This window comes from Schistocerca serialis, chromosome 4 (assembly GCF_023864345.2).
Source record: "Schistocerca serialis cubense isolate TAMUIC-IGC-003099 chromosome 4, iqSchSeri2.2, whole genome shotgun sequence".
NCBI classification, from domain to species: domain Eukaryota; kingdom Metazoa; phylum Arthropoda; class Insecta; order Orthoptera; family Acrididae; genus Schistocerca; species Schistocerca serialis.
In genome coordinates this window covers 575,203,140-575,217,465 of record NC_064641.1, presented here as the reverse complement: position 1 = coordinate 575,217,465, position 14,326 = coordinate 575,203,140, and the positions used below count along the sequence as shown (strand labels likewise).

Below are 14,326 nucleotides of genomic sequence, written 5' to 3'. Positions count from 1 at the left end.
CACCTTGACCTTCTCCGGGAGAACGTCCCCCTCGAAGGCGAGGATAAAGGCCCCGGTGTCGATGCAACGGTCTTTGGGGCTGCGCTGGACTCGCCGGACGAAATACACGCCGCGGCGCTCCAGGTTGGCCCTGAGCTCCTCATCAGATTGTAGCAGGAGGTCACGATGAAAAATAACCCCCTGCGTCCTATTTAGTGCCAGATGTGGGACAATGGATACTGGGATGTCCCCTAGGCGGTCGCACACCTGGAGCGCCGCCGACTGTGTGGCGGAGGTGGTCTTGATAAGGACGGACCCGGATCGCATCTTGCTGAGAGCCTCGATTTCCCCGAAGACGTCCTCAATGTGCTGAACAAAGAACATGGGCTTGGAGGTGGCGAACGTCCCCCCATCGGTTCGAGAACAGACCAAATAGCGGGGGAAGTTCTTTGCCCCAAGCCGGCGGGCCTGTCCCTCCTCCCATGGAGTGGCCAAGGGGGAAAGGGCAGGGGAACCAGAACTAGAACTAGAAACGGTACCTTTTCTTTTGAAAGACTCGGCCGCAGAGCGACCTGATGTGTGTTGACATTTCATCTGCGAAACGTCCGCCCCGATACCACCCACTCCGACCAAGGGCTCTCCCCACGGGCGCCACCCAGCCGCAGCAAGGACCACCTGGCAGGATGACCATTGCCGGGAGTCCTGATGCCCCAAGGAGACGGGCATCTACTCCTTGGCCGACGTGGGGAGGGTGCAGCTCAGGTATCGGCAGTACGATCCCTGTGTTGTCAGGGGGCTACAACCTAGAGGGTACATGACGACCCCACCACAACGGGCTGGCTACCGTGCTGGATTTCTGGTGCCATGGAAAGTCCATCATGATCGCTGGTGCAGATGGAGATGCATTATGGGCGTAACTTGGACAACCCATCAGGCGTTTAGGCCCAATTTGAGGAATAGTGGGTATGGTTACAACGCCGGTGCAAGGCTGAGTGCCAAGGTCTTAGTGCACTTAGGACCAGTGGTACACCATGTAAGGTGTCCTTCCCCAAAAGGCTCGTACTTCTGTAGACTTTTGAAAAATGGAGGTCAAACCCCAAGGGGGACCATTACATGGAAGGCCGAAACGGTTGAAACTCCTTTTAGTCGCCTCTTACGACAGGCAGGAATACCTCGGGCCTATTCTTACCCCGGACACGCAGGGGGGGCCCCAGAACCGCATGTCACGGGAGACTTACCATATGGAATGAGAAGGAAGTATCCCCTGATTGCGGTTCTGGACAACTTTCCCGATATCTATCCCTTTTCCTAGACCTCTCCAGTTCTTTCCCTTCACCGTTCTTCCTTCCCCTTCAACACTTCTGCCTGAAGGGGCCACTTGCTCCGAAAGCTTGCCAATCACAACAGTCTTATGTGTGTTCTGCCGTCACTTGGTGCGTAGATTTCTTATCTATACAATTAAACAATTTTATCAATAACTGATAGATTCCCCTGTTAATACCTTATGTACAAATCAAAAATGTTTCTCCTTACCACAATAATAACAATAATTGTTTTTCTTTACAAACAATTTTCCCTACAGCAAATACTGGTTTGCTCTCAGGTTTAAAAAAGGTGGAAAAAGTAATGAAGAAAGATATTACATACAAATTTTACTACTCACTGATTCACTGTGCTTTTTTAGTACAATAGTAGGCTGCATCCCAAAGAAGTTCCCTACCCTAACTGCCATATCTACAAGTACACTGGACCGATATATTACATAGCACCAACAGAATGTTAAAGAACTGAGAAACAGTGGAAATGGTAAGACCAAGGCAATATAATTCTCTCACCAATGAGTAGAATGAATAAGTAAAGGTGTTTGACAATTTTTATCAAATAGTGTCAAAATTCACCTGTGGAAAGATTTTTGGTGGAAAAAAGTTAGGAGAACCTGAACAATTTGTACCTGTAGAGAGGAACGCCCTTCTTCGCTGCTCCTGCTTTGCATACTGCAAGTGAAACACCCAGGATAGCATTAGCTCCCAATTTATCCTTTTTATCTGTTCCATCTAACTTCAGCATAAATTCATCAATTTCTTTCTGCTGGGTTGCTTCAAAATTCTGAGAAAAAACAATTTACAAATTAATACATGCATAAAAAAGATGGTATCACTATGATTTTTGGCATTAGCAAGTATCTATCTCGTCACAAACCACCTAAATCAACATTTCCTTTCCCGCCAACATTTGTAATATCAACTTCAGGAAAACTAACAGTTTAGCTGGGGATTTTCAGAGATGAAAAATTTTGTAGTAAAGAATAATATATCCAGTTTACTGAATTACTGTGTTAAACAAAAAATTATTTACAGCTTCTACTGTAATTAAAATCAGAATTCGATTTTTAATGGAATTATGTCCAATAGTTTAAGCACACTGTCACTACTAAGTAGCATTACATACAATTAAAAATTAATGGTAAGTTACAAGCCCTTTTCCACAGTAAATTTATTTCTTCTGAAACTATTTTATCACAGTTACAATGGAAAACATTACAGTGTGTTAAATATGTTCATTTTAATTAAACTGATGCTGTTTTTTAGTATGCTCTCTAGCACACAAAGTACAGATTTTATTTTGCATTACCTGTTTTGAAAGCTCTGGCCATATGATCTTATTGATGTTATCAACAGCTTTTTTCACTCCCTTGCCCATGTAGTTATTTTTTTCACCATCTCTAAGTTCCAGTGCTTCATGGACACCAGTGCTAGCTCCTGACGGGACAGCAGCACGGAAAAGTCCCTGATCTGTTACCAAGTCTACCTGTGAAGAAGAACCAAATTCAATAAGTATCAACATCACATCCTGAACAGGAGCTCATGGCAGGTAAGTAACTGGGAAAGAACGTGCTGGTGACCACACATGAATGTATATGCCCAAAATTAACACTTGAAATAACAACTGAGCAACACAACCACAGAGTAAGTTGGAACTATTGTATTTTGAAAATTTCTCTTCAAATGTAATTTTAGCAAAACTAATGAAATATTTTGGCCCGATTTTTCTTAATTATACGAAGACAAATCAAGGTAAATAAGTGCATTCAAAGCCATGTATTAACTAACAAAAAATGGACAACACTGGATTCTGAGTACCGTAAGCCACACTTGAATCTAAGCCGCACCTGAAAAATGATACTCTAAATTCAAGGGGAGAGAAAAGTTTTAGGCCACACCTCCAAATCGAAACAAAGTTGGTCCATTGTAATAAGAGACACAATTCAGGTCAAATGAATGACAATGCAGCTACAGTAGTTTGGTTCGAGTCGTAAGCTCAGCAGTTAAGCTTTACCAGGTAGCCATTGCTATGCGTCAGGCACTCTGTTCGTATCTATACGGGTATATGGGTACCCTTCCTTTTTCACGTGCTTCGTCTGGTTTCAATTGATTGCTTATTTTTCTTTGATCTGATAAGTGCCGTTATCTGTGTTATAGGTGTTTACATCACTTTAAGCTGAAAATGTATTATTGCACTGTGTCATGCATTGTTTGTCACATTCTGTTGAGTGTTTACGGCCTGTTACCGCTCGCGGCATGGCTAGCTGTTGTGAGCTTTACTGCGGCTTTTTTTTTTTTTTTAAAAAAAAAAGAGGAATTGTCTCATTAGCGAAACAATGGCAAGAGACTGCTATTTGTTGTTACTTACACTGCTGCTTTCTTTGATAATGATCAACAAGAACCAAATAATAGACTGCGTATGATAAAAGATGTTCGGAACGAGAATTTAGCGAAAATTTTTCTCCGTTTGAAAATCTTTGCAGACGCCTCTTTAGTACATTACATTCGGCACAGAAATTAGACTCATCATAGATTTAAAAATCTAGTGAATTGCTGTGCTTCATTTCTGACTATCACTATTAGGCATAAGAATAATACGAATATAAACATGACATGATATGTATATTCTTCCGTGCTTGCTGCTGTCTCACTCTAGTTTCGTAGTTTATTAGGCAGACAGGATTTAAATGAGATAGCTGCAAACACGAAAGAATACATGGCTAAATGTTTATATTCGTATTATTCTTATGGTGAAGAGAATACTGCATGTGATTCACAATTCATAAAATTCCTATTAGCAACCATCTCTTCTCACAGGTAGGAAAAAATTCAGAACGTAGAGTTGGCCGTATTGATGAACATCCCAAACAGTCTTTCCAGTCAGATTTTCGTAGTACATTGAAATGCTTCTACATTCAAAGATGAACAATACGTAATTTGTATTTACTTTGTTGGATAATGTATGAAAAATGCAGTGGTCAAAACTCAGGGCAGAGAAAACGCTCGTCTTCCACTTTTATTTTTTTTATTTATTTATTAACTGATGCAGAGGTTTTGGCGCCAGTATTTATCTTTGTGCCTGCAAAGCATGCCTGTATATCGCTACATATATTCGACGGCAGATGTTAGTTGTGGCGGCACCTACAAACATTTTTCATAACTTCCACCTACTTTGCAATTGATTCTAAGCTGCAGGTGGTTTTCTGGATTACAGAAACCGGAAAAAAGTGCAGCTTAGATTCGAGTAAATACGGTAGTTGCATCTTTATATATCAAAAGTAACCTGTGGTCTCCAGACATGTTCTGATTAGTGCAGGATAAAAAAACCATACATAAATTTACAAATATGGTCACAGACTGATATATTTTATAATTGGGCTTGTTTTGCTATTATTATTTCTGCAATGTCCCTGAATTTATCACCATTATAAACCAGCCTGATTTGTCACGTTTTCATTACATTCTGCTCCAAGTTTGTCAACCTACATTTAGAAGCTCCTGACATTTTCTGTTTGTAATATAATGTAGAAAATTGTTTCAGTGCTAAATTTGTAGAACACAATACTGGTACAATCTAAAGAGATTAGCATATTTCCATTGTTTCAAAGCTTGAAAAAAAATTCACATAAATACTTAAAAACCAAATAAGAAACTTTTTAAATACCTCCACAGTAGGGTTTCCTCTGGAGTCAAAGATCTGGCGTGCATGGCAGCTCTTAAGTGTCATTTTGAGAGAAAAATTCTGATGGCAACTGAAAGGAAATCAAAAGATCATATTCTAGATCACAATCAAAGGGATATTTTATACTAATGTATGACCCATATACACTTATATCACGTGTTATATTAGCAAATGTAAAATGGCTTTTCTATCCCAACATCAGCTTTAGAACCAATTAATTGATATATTGGTAAAAACTGATGGAGTGATTTAACTACATCTACATATATAATCCACTACCCACCAAGCAGTGTTGAAGGACTGCATCGCTTCAGGAGTCTACCAATAAACTGCAATCTAGAGTTTGCCTTACCTGTTACTTGTGTAATTTGATAGTCCCATATTAGATCATTTCGAATATTCACACCCAGATACTTGACAGATGTTACAGCTTCCAAAGACTGGGCATTTATTTTGTACTCTTACATTAGTGGGGATTTTCACTTTGTTATATGCAGTAGATTACATTTACTAATATTGAGAGGGAACTGCCACTCATTACACCACACATTTATTTTCTGCAAATCCTCATTGATTTGTTCAAAACTTTCGTGACACTACTTTCCTGTAAACTACAGCATCATCGGCAAACAGTCCAATGCCACTATCAATACCATCAATCGGATCATTTATGTAAATCTTAGAAAGCAGTGGACCTATTACGCTGCCCTGGGGCACACCTGATGTTCTGCTTGTTTCTGTTGAAGTCTCCCCATTTAGGCCAACATACTCCTCTCTGTCTCTCAGAAAACTTTCTATCCAACTGCATATGTCATCAGATAGACTGTAAGCGTGCACTTTTTGGAGCAAGCGACAGTGCAGAACTAAGTCAAATGCCTTTCGAAAGTCGAGGAATATGGCATCAACCTGGGAGCGGTATCTAGAGCCTGTTGTTTATCATGCACAAAGAGGGCCAGCTGTGTCTCGCATGACAGCTGTTTCTTAAAACTGTGCTGGTGTCTGCAGATGAACTTCTCAGAGTTTAGAAATGCTATTATGTCCGAACACAAAATATGTTCCACGATTCTACAACAAATTGATGTCAGTGAAACTGGCCGATAATGAGGAACATCTAATTTCCTACTCTTTTTATAGATTGCTATGACCTGGGCCTTCTTTCAGTCCTGTGGAACTTTGCGCTGTACCAATGATCGATAGATGACGGATAAGAATGGTGCTATATTCGTAGCTTAGTCGACATAAAATCTTACAGGGATACCGTCTGGGCCAGATGTCTTTCTGGCGTCTGAGGATCTTAACTGTTTTACAATCCCTGATACACTAAACACTATGCCAGCCATCCTTGCATTTGTTTGATAATTGAAAAGGTGAATGGTGCTGCAGTCCTCTACCGTAAACGAGTTTTTGAACACTAGGTTTAGAATTTTGGCCTTCTGTTTATCATCATCTGTTGCATTACCCATACTGTCAGCAACAGAAGGTATTAAATTATTTGTAGCCTTCATAGATTTTACACATGACCAAAATTTCTTGGGGCTATTTTTAGAATCTGTAGGTAAAATATTGCTGTCAAATTCGTTAAAAGAATCTCTCATTGACCTTTTGACAGCTGCTTTCATTTCGCATTATTTCTGTTTGTCAGCAGGGCAGTGACTACGTTTAAAACGACTCAGCAACTTCCTAATATGCTTGTTGAACCAAAGTGGATCCTTTCCCTTCCCTATATTTTTTGCTAGGCACGTATTTCTCTAGCACATGGTGGACAATACCTTTAAATTCCGACCAAAGATGCTCAATATCTTTGTATCCCACGGTGAATGCTTGGAGCTGACAATGAAGACATTCATTAATGACACTTATTTGCTTTCTCAAACAATGTGTTATGTTAACTGGTATCAGCATGAATCTTTCATCCTGAAGTGAGGAATATGGTGTCACAAAATTTCATGGCAGTTTAAAACTCAACCTTGTATTTAGCAAGCAATGTTGCAAATACTGAGTTACCACACAATTTATACTCTACTTAAGAATGACCAATGCCAGTAAACTGATGAGTTACTAATTCACAATTTTTTTTCTCATTTCAAGTGACTGCACTATTTTTATACAGTTCAAACAGAAAAAATTAAAAGTAAACTGTTCTGGTTTGTAGAATTCTCAGGTGTCCCAGTAGGTCATATCATAATTACTCCATGATATTTCAGCAAAGAACATGTAGCCACCTTTGGTGGTCCCTGATGAATGTTGCTCCCTTTCTGTCGGTGCCCTATATATGCTGGCTATTACCCCCTCCACACTCCAATCTATTGCTATCCATGCTGCTGCTATGGTGGACAGTGGAAGTTGTGAGGGTAGTGGCACCCAGCTCCAAACTCTGGTCTCCAGTGGCACGTGCTATCACAGTCTGAACCCGACCTCACCGAACAGGAACAGTCAGCATATATAGGATGCAGAGAGGAGGGGAGCACCTTTCATCAGCAACCACCTGAAGATGGCAACAAGTCAGTGTGCTGATATAATGTGGAGTAATTGTGATGTTATCCAGACAGACACCCGATAATTCTACAAGCTAGAAATCTGCTGTGAAAACACCAGATCACATATACTGTTTTGGAATTACTTTTCATGGTAGTTATGTTAAGCTATAATGAATTTCACTATAGCCCAAATGCCCTATGCTGTGAAAGCACAAATATTTTTGAAATATAAACAGCATACCAATTACATCAGTTGTATGGAATATGATTTGAAGTTCAAATTATAAACTGTTATAAAGAAAAGTCCAACTCTCTTTATAGAGTGAGTAAACTTCTGTTTGTTTATACATTATTTTATTACCAAATACAAAATGAAAATCATATAGTGTTAATATACAAAATCTACTTGTGAAATTTGTGCTTACCACCTTACTGAGAATTTCATTAATGTTCTCAGAACACATTTGTTCATTTTAATACTTCTACACAACATCTTTTTGTATTCTTAAAGATTAAATCCTGTTCCAAAAGAACTGATTCATTATTTGGTTTGTGACAACCTTCCCCATAACTTCCTGTAATTACATTTTCCATCTTTATTAACTGCCACATAACATTACAACATATAAATCAGTAGTCATAATTCAAAACTGCTACGAGCTGAGTACACTCAAGAATGTACTTAGTTCATTTGCCAGCACAGTAATAAAGACTGCTTGCTACACAGTATCTAAAAGACAAAATGGCATGTCATTTGACACAATACTGAATTTTTTTAAATTGTAACACAGTAAAAGAGAAACAGAAATACCATTTAATAAGAGTAATCACCCCATCTACTGACCAACATATTTTATCTAAATGCTGGTATTATATCCACAAACTCAAATAAATGCTGGTACCACATCAATAAACTCAAACATGGGGGAGGGGGGGGGGGGGGGAGGAGAGGAGAGGGAGATATATATATGTGTGTGTGTGTGTGTGTGTGTGTGTGTGTGTGTGTGTGTGTGTGTGTGTGTAAGGAATGTGTGTCTAACAGCAAAGCAATTGCAGTGTTGTAAAGGGGAGATAAGATTAAGATCAGGAGGTAAAATTATGTCAACATTGAGGTCATTAGTGACAGTACACATTTGGGTTGGGAAAGGAAATTCCTGACATCTGCCTTGCATCATTTACAGAGGCCACTGAAAACCTTACTCTGGATGTCCACACTGGGATTAGTAACTTGGTCATGTTGACAGCATGTTCAATGTCAACAAAATGGGATAAAGGAGGTGGTTTAACTGAGAAAGGGTAATATACAATCAAGTGTTGTCAAATGAAAGCTCACTGTTGAAGTTATGTTGCCGAAGATTTAAGTGGGGGTCCACATCCATTAATTAATGCAACCAGTAACCAAGGATACAGACATGATTGTTAACATTGCCTATTTGTACCATAAATTTGGCCTGTGTTAATATCGGTTGTATGGGTGAGGGAAGGAACAAGAGGGGAAATAGTTAAAACAAGTAAGAAATATAAAACAGCTAAGACACCCTGAGAGAAACTAAGTAATAAGAGTTATTTGGAAACTGATGGGAGCAATGTTAAGGTACTTTTTTATTATGGTATGAGGAACTCTCACCTGAATCTAAGAGCGTTATCATGAAAACTGTGGCTCTTTTACAGTAGCTATAGCTATAGTACAGACTAACATACAATGACTATGTAAGCATAGTTTTCCAACAGATTGAACAGGCATTTGTCAAGAAATGGTTGCAGAGGGAGCAGACACTTTCAAAGTGAACTATAGGTAAACATCATTTAAGAGAAAACTGTAAACAGTTTTGAAAGTTTCTCTGGGGCCTTTGTATATATTAAAGATAAAATGTAGGGAAAGAATCTACAAAGAAATTTTGAGATATGTTTAAAATCAGCACAAACTGTCACTACACTAGTATGATGCAGTGGTGTAGCTCAGCTGTTAAAATTAACAAAACCAATCACTACAGCAGTATGGTGTACTGGTGTGGCTCAGAGGGCAACAGACTACAAATCCAAAGGTCCGGAGTTCTATTTGCACTTAGTCATAGGGCTTTTTCTGTTACCTATCCTCCTTTCAGCTGATTTGACAACGTGAAAAATGACAAATTGCACTGTTGTTTGAGGTCCACACAAACTGTAGTTCCTCCTATAATTGGCTAGGTAATCAAGTTCAAACATCAGAGATAGACAAAGCCTTTAACAGGATCATATCTAGTAAAACACTGCAATAGTAAAACCATTGTATTGTGAACAGTTTTACTTATTGCACACCCAGTTTAAAATCAAAACAACAAAATTAGCAAGCAACATCACTGTTTTGAAAGGATCCTACAAACTCCTCAGTTATAGTTTTTTAAATTATTATCTACTACCTAGTTCATATTTACTACACTGACATTTATAAAAATAACAGTTAATTAGGCACTGCAATAAAAGAAGCCACCTAATTACAATGAATATTTCAACTAGTCATGCAGCTAACAGGGCTCTTCAAACTGCAAACAGATACTCAAATTTTAGAAATAGTGGTTACAGAAGCTGGACTTTTAATTCTCCTTTTAAGTTGGAGATATTGCAGAACAAACTCTCACCCTACACAACAAAAATGTCTACATGGAAATTATTTTTGGCTTCAGCTGTGGCAGTATAACTCAAAGATCATTGAATTATTATCATTATTTTCAATAAATATCACTAATGAACAGGCGCAATGAGAAATGAATGTATGAATATCAAGATGCTTTAAGAACAAAGGATGATTAGGGTTTAACATACCAAAGGTAACAAAGTAATTGGAGACAGAGCACACACTGATTGCTTAGGGAAGTCATTCCTGCCCTTTCAAAGGAATTATCCTGTTATTCACTTTAAGAAATTTAGGTGAAATCACAGGAAACAAACTACGATACAATTTGAACTGCTAACTGTCTTACCATTGTGCCGTATAACTTCATAAGATTTGTGAGAGGGCTGTAATCAAATGATACACAGTTTTCACTTTGTAAATTGCTATTACTTGGGAATACATTTTTCTAGTATGTTTAATTTAGTTTCATTTTCATATATTATAAAGCCAAAAGTGAAAAGACACTGGGAGTATGCAAAATAAATTGCTGCTTTTGTTAAAGGCAGCACGAGAGAGAGACTTCAGTGCAACACACGCTAAATTAAGGATCTTTATTAATGGTCTCAATGGCATTTTACATGGTGTTTCATTTAACGTGACTATATTTCTGCCACCGTCATGTCGTTACTTGCTTGAAATTGCAAGTTGTGAATCTATGGGATTAGGAATTAAAGTACTTGATACAGACCTGTTGCAGTTTGACAGGTCATCATATTAAGTGTTCAGCAGGCTACAGATGAGTTGTGCCATTTAACTAGTAAGTTTGTTATTGGCAAACATTACAGATTTTTTAAAGATTCTGTAAAGTCATTGGAAATTAATTTAACTAGATCAAGAACAGTATTGGACACAGTACAATGTCCTGTTGGATTCCGTAATTTGCAGTCTTCCATTCTGAGTCCCTATCTATTCACCGAAGTCCGTCAATATAATACTCTGGTTCTGTAGATGAATGTGGTTTTTACCACAATACTTCAGTTTCCTCGATAGATATGGTTCAACTAACAAAGCCCTTGACAAGGTCAACACAATCGGAAGGGTCTAGTGAATATGAGCCAGCAGTGTTTACCCTGAAGTGTGATTGCTGCATTGACTATATCCTCAGTGCTTTTTATCTGTAAATGCTGTTTGTCTAGTCGAGATGATGAGTATTTAAGACTGAGATACTGTCTACTTGCTTTGACCAGTCACATTTATACACGTGCTTTCTTTTGAAGTGGTAGTTGTGGTGACAGCCTTAACTGTAGCATAGCTCAAGGCTAGGTAAATTGCAAGGTGACTTAGTTGGCAAAGTCAATAAATGTGTTGCAACAATATAATTTCTCTGTCATACATACTTAATCATTTACATTCCTGATTAAAGGCTATTTTTGCACAGTGGTTCGAGATTTTCAAATTTTTAATATATTTGAAGCACCCAAATGGAAATTTACAAGCTATAGCTAGCAGACTTGCATACACTATAATAAGGTTACATGCATAGGGATCTAAAGTCTGTGCTAATCTAGAATTATTTCATCTGAACATAAATATGCCCAAATATTACAAAAAGAAAAATAAGAAAACAGAATGGAGATGTTTCTACGACTGCATCCATACAAAAAAGGTGCCATTAATGCCATAATATTCTAGTTTACTGACTAGAATTTGATGGTCCACGCAATTGAAGGTCTTGGCAAGGTCAACCCAACACCCCAACAGAACAATTTTTCTTTTTTAACCCAACCAACACTTAATTTGTGAGGTAACGTGGTTTTACTACTGGAAAGCCCTCTGCAAACACTAAAGTTATAAGCACTTAATTTTGGCTCAGAAAGGTGAGCCAACAGTGTTTTATGTCTAACCCTGAAATGGATCCATAATTAAGTGCTCTGCTTAACCTATATATATTGTTTCTCCTGTATAGGTTTGTCAGAAAATAGATCTTTCCGTAGGTAGATTACAAAAGTAGCTCAAGAGCAGTTCTACCAAACTTAAGTATTCTGCTAAAAACAAGGATATCTGGCCAAAACTGTTTGTTTGGAATATGATTTCTCTGACATCTTGGTTGTTAGTTTTTCAAACAAACAACAAAAAGTGGTGTGCTCAGTACTGCTGGGAGTAAATAACTCCTCTGTATTTGGCGGGTTGTTACTACACGCAAAATATGCAACAATTGTCACAAAACAAAATTTAATTCAGTGGCCAATGATACCACCATGTCACGTCAACAGCTACTGTCTGGCAACTCTGTTTCATTGACTTCATTGTTTTTGTATGATGAGTACCAAGAGTCAAAACTTAACCTAGGGAGAAGCTTTTTAGCCTCTGCATTACCACACACTACAACTGGCAACTGAACAAGGGAATTGAACACATTAAGTACATTCTGACTGCAGTGAGGGGATGTATTTCAGAAAATATTACAGAGGACCTGTAACACTGGAGGTTATTAAAGCAACATAAGATTTCATTTACACAAAATAAGAAAATGAAAAGCATAATGAAATCACAGCATACTGAGCCTGATAAGAACACTACTAAAGACCGTTATTAACAGCAGCCAACACAAAATAAATAAGATTCATAAGACAGGGAATAAACTTGAATAATGTCAATGGACTGCTTTACATACGAAGATGGAAAGCTAAGGGTAACTATGAGCATAGCTGCATCTTGTATCAAGTTTTAATAATGGAAAAGAAATAAGTTAGCTTTTGTATAACATTGGCATTTTTAACCGAAAGTGGAGTGTTTTTCTCAAGTGTCACATAGAACATCAAAGTAGTTCAGTCTGAGTTGCAATGTGGTATTGAAGGCCAAAAGCAGTGAGACCATGAGAAAAATCTAATGTTCAGAGAACAAGATTGAAGGGGTGTTGGAAAAAGTACTGGTAGTGGGAGGGTGGGAACGGGGAGAGAGGGAGAGAGAGAGAGAGAGAGAGAGAGAGAGAGAGAGTGGGAGGGGGGGGGGGGTTTACACGTAGTTTTCAAGCTTCGGCTATTGTCTGTAGTCTTCATTTACACTTCGTATCTTAAATAGGAAAACCACTGCTGAAGTGAGCACATAAGGTTTTCGTGCATTCGTGATCCGATTTACACGAGTTATATTCTGCAACCTGGTCTCGTTGCCAGCCAATCGGTCACGATTAGAGGTTGCCGTCAATTATTCTGTACGTACAATGCTCCCCGTAAGTGTATGTCGTATGATGTAAGCCTACGGTTTCATCTTTCATAGACACCATTTTATTACGTGTAAAGCCAGGAATATTACATTCCACAGCATTGAAAAAGTTTAATGACGAATCTACAATCAGTTTTATAACACAATTAGCCACAGGATAAAAAAAGAATAACGTTTTCGAATCACCGGACTTTTATATTAACTCTGGATTAGGGCGAATGGTGTCAATGCATGCTCTGTCGATGCTTAGTTATGACAGCTATGACATTAACTCTTTCCGACTACTTCCGCACAAAGACTAACTACGCCACATAAATTGACGTGACCGCGTTTAAATGACGAAACTGAACAAGTTATGTTTTAGTTAACCTTGTCATGTTACCGGTACGGCTTTCCCACCTGTTTCCGGAGCGTGACGTTCATTTTGAACTTGTTAGTTATATAATTGATATGTAATGGGTTTAAGATTATAAGAAAATAAATTTAGGATGGAAGGCCAAATTTACAACTTGTGTGCCACTCCTCTAATAGAAATCGAATACTATACGAAGACCGGCTTAAACTCAAGGGCATCGAAGGTGACTGTATTTGCCACTGAGAGGAACGAGAAAAAAAGGACTAAATTATTGACATAAGCACAAAAATATTCTGTAGTACATATATCCTGCAGGTAAAAAACGACTTTTAGCATGAAACTTGTCCACCTACACTTTCGAACCAAGCTCACCTTACAGCACAGCAGTATAGCGACTCTCCGACTCGAACTCCAATCTCCTACTGAATTGACCTTCAGGAAAGGGCGGAATACCACCTAGACTGAAACGTCAAAATGCAGCCCATTACTTACAAACTGCAATATACATTATAAATGTGAAACACTGAAATAATATTACAGATAGGAGTTTTTGATAGCATTTTCTCGTAGTATCGAAAGCTTTAGACGGAAACAGAAATTCTAAAATCAACTCGCAATATCCAACGCGGCTCAATTGAATTTCCGTTACCCGCGAAATTCAAAATAATGCAAGCTAACGGCTGGCTATTGCAATTA

General features: G+C 38.4%; 1 protein-coding gene across 1 annotated transcript in view; it reads right to left on the bottom strand.

The window, feature by feature from the left end:
• Nucleotides 1-14,071, bottom strand: part of LOC126475313 (enolase-like) — a 30,975-nt gene extending 16,904 nt beyond the window's left edge. Inside the window, exons 1-4 of the mRNA XM_050103091.1 lie at nt 14,003-14,071; nt 4,966-5,053; nt 2,611-2,787; nt 1,931-2,085 (exon numbers count right to left, since the gene is read on the bottom strand). Of these exons, the coding sequence (XP_049959048.1) occupies nt 1,931-2,085; nt 2,611-2,787; nt 4,966-5,028 (395 nt within the window). The 5' untranslated portion in view covers nt 5,029-5,053; nt 14,003-14,071. The remainder of the gene's footprint in view (nt 1-1,930; nt 2,086-2,610; nt 2,788-4,965; nt 5,054-14,002) is intronic.
• Nucleotides 14,072-14,326: the final 255 nt, after the last annotated feature.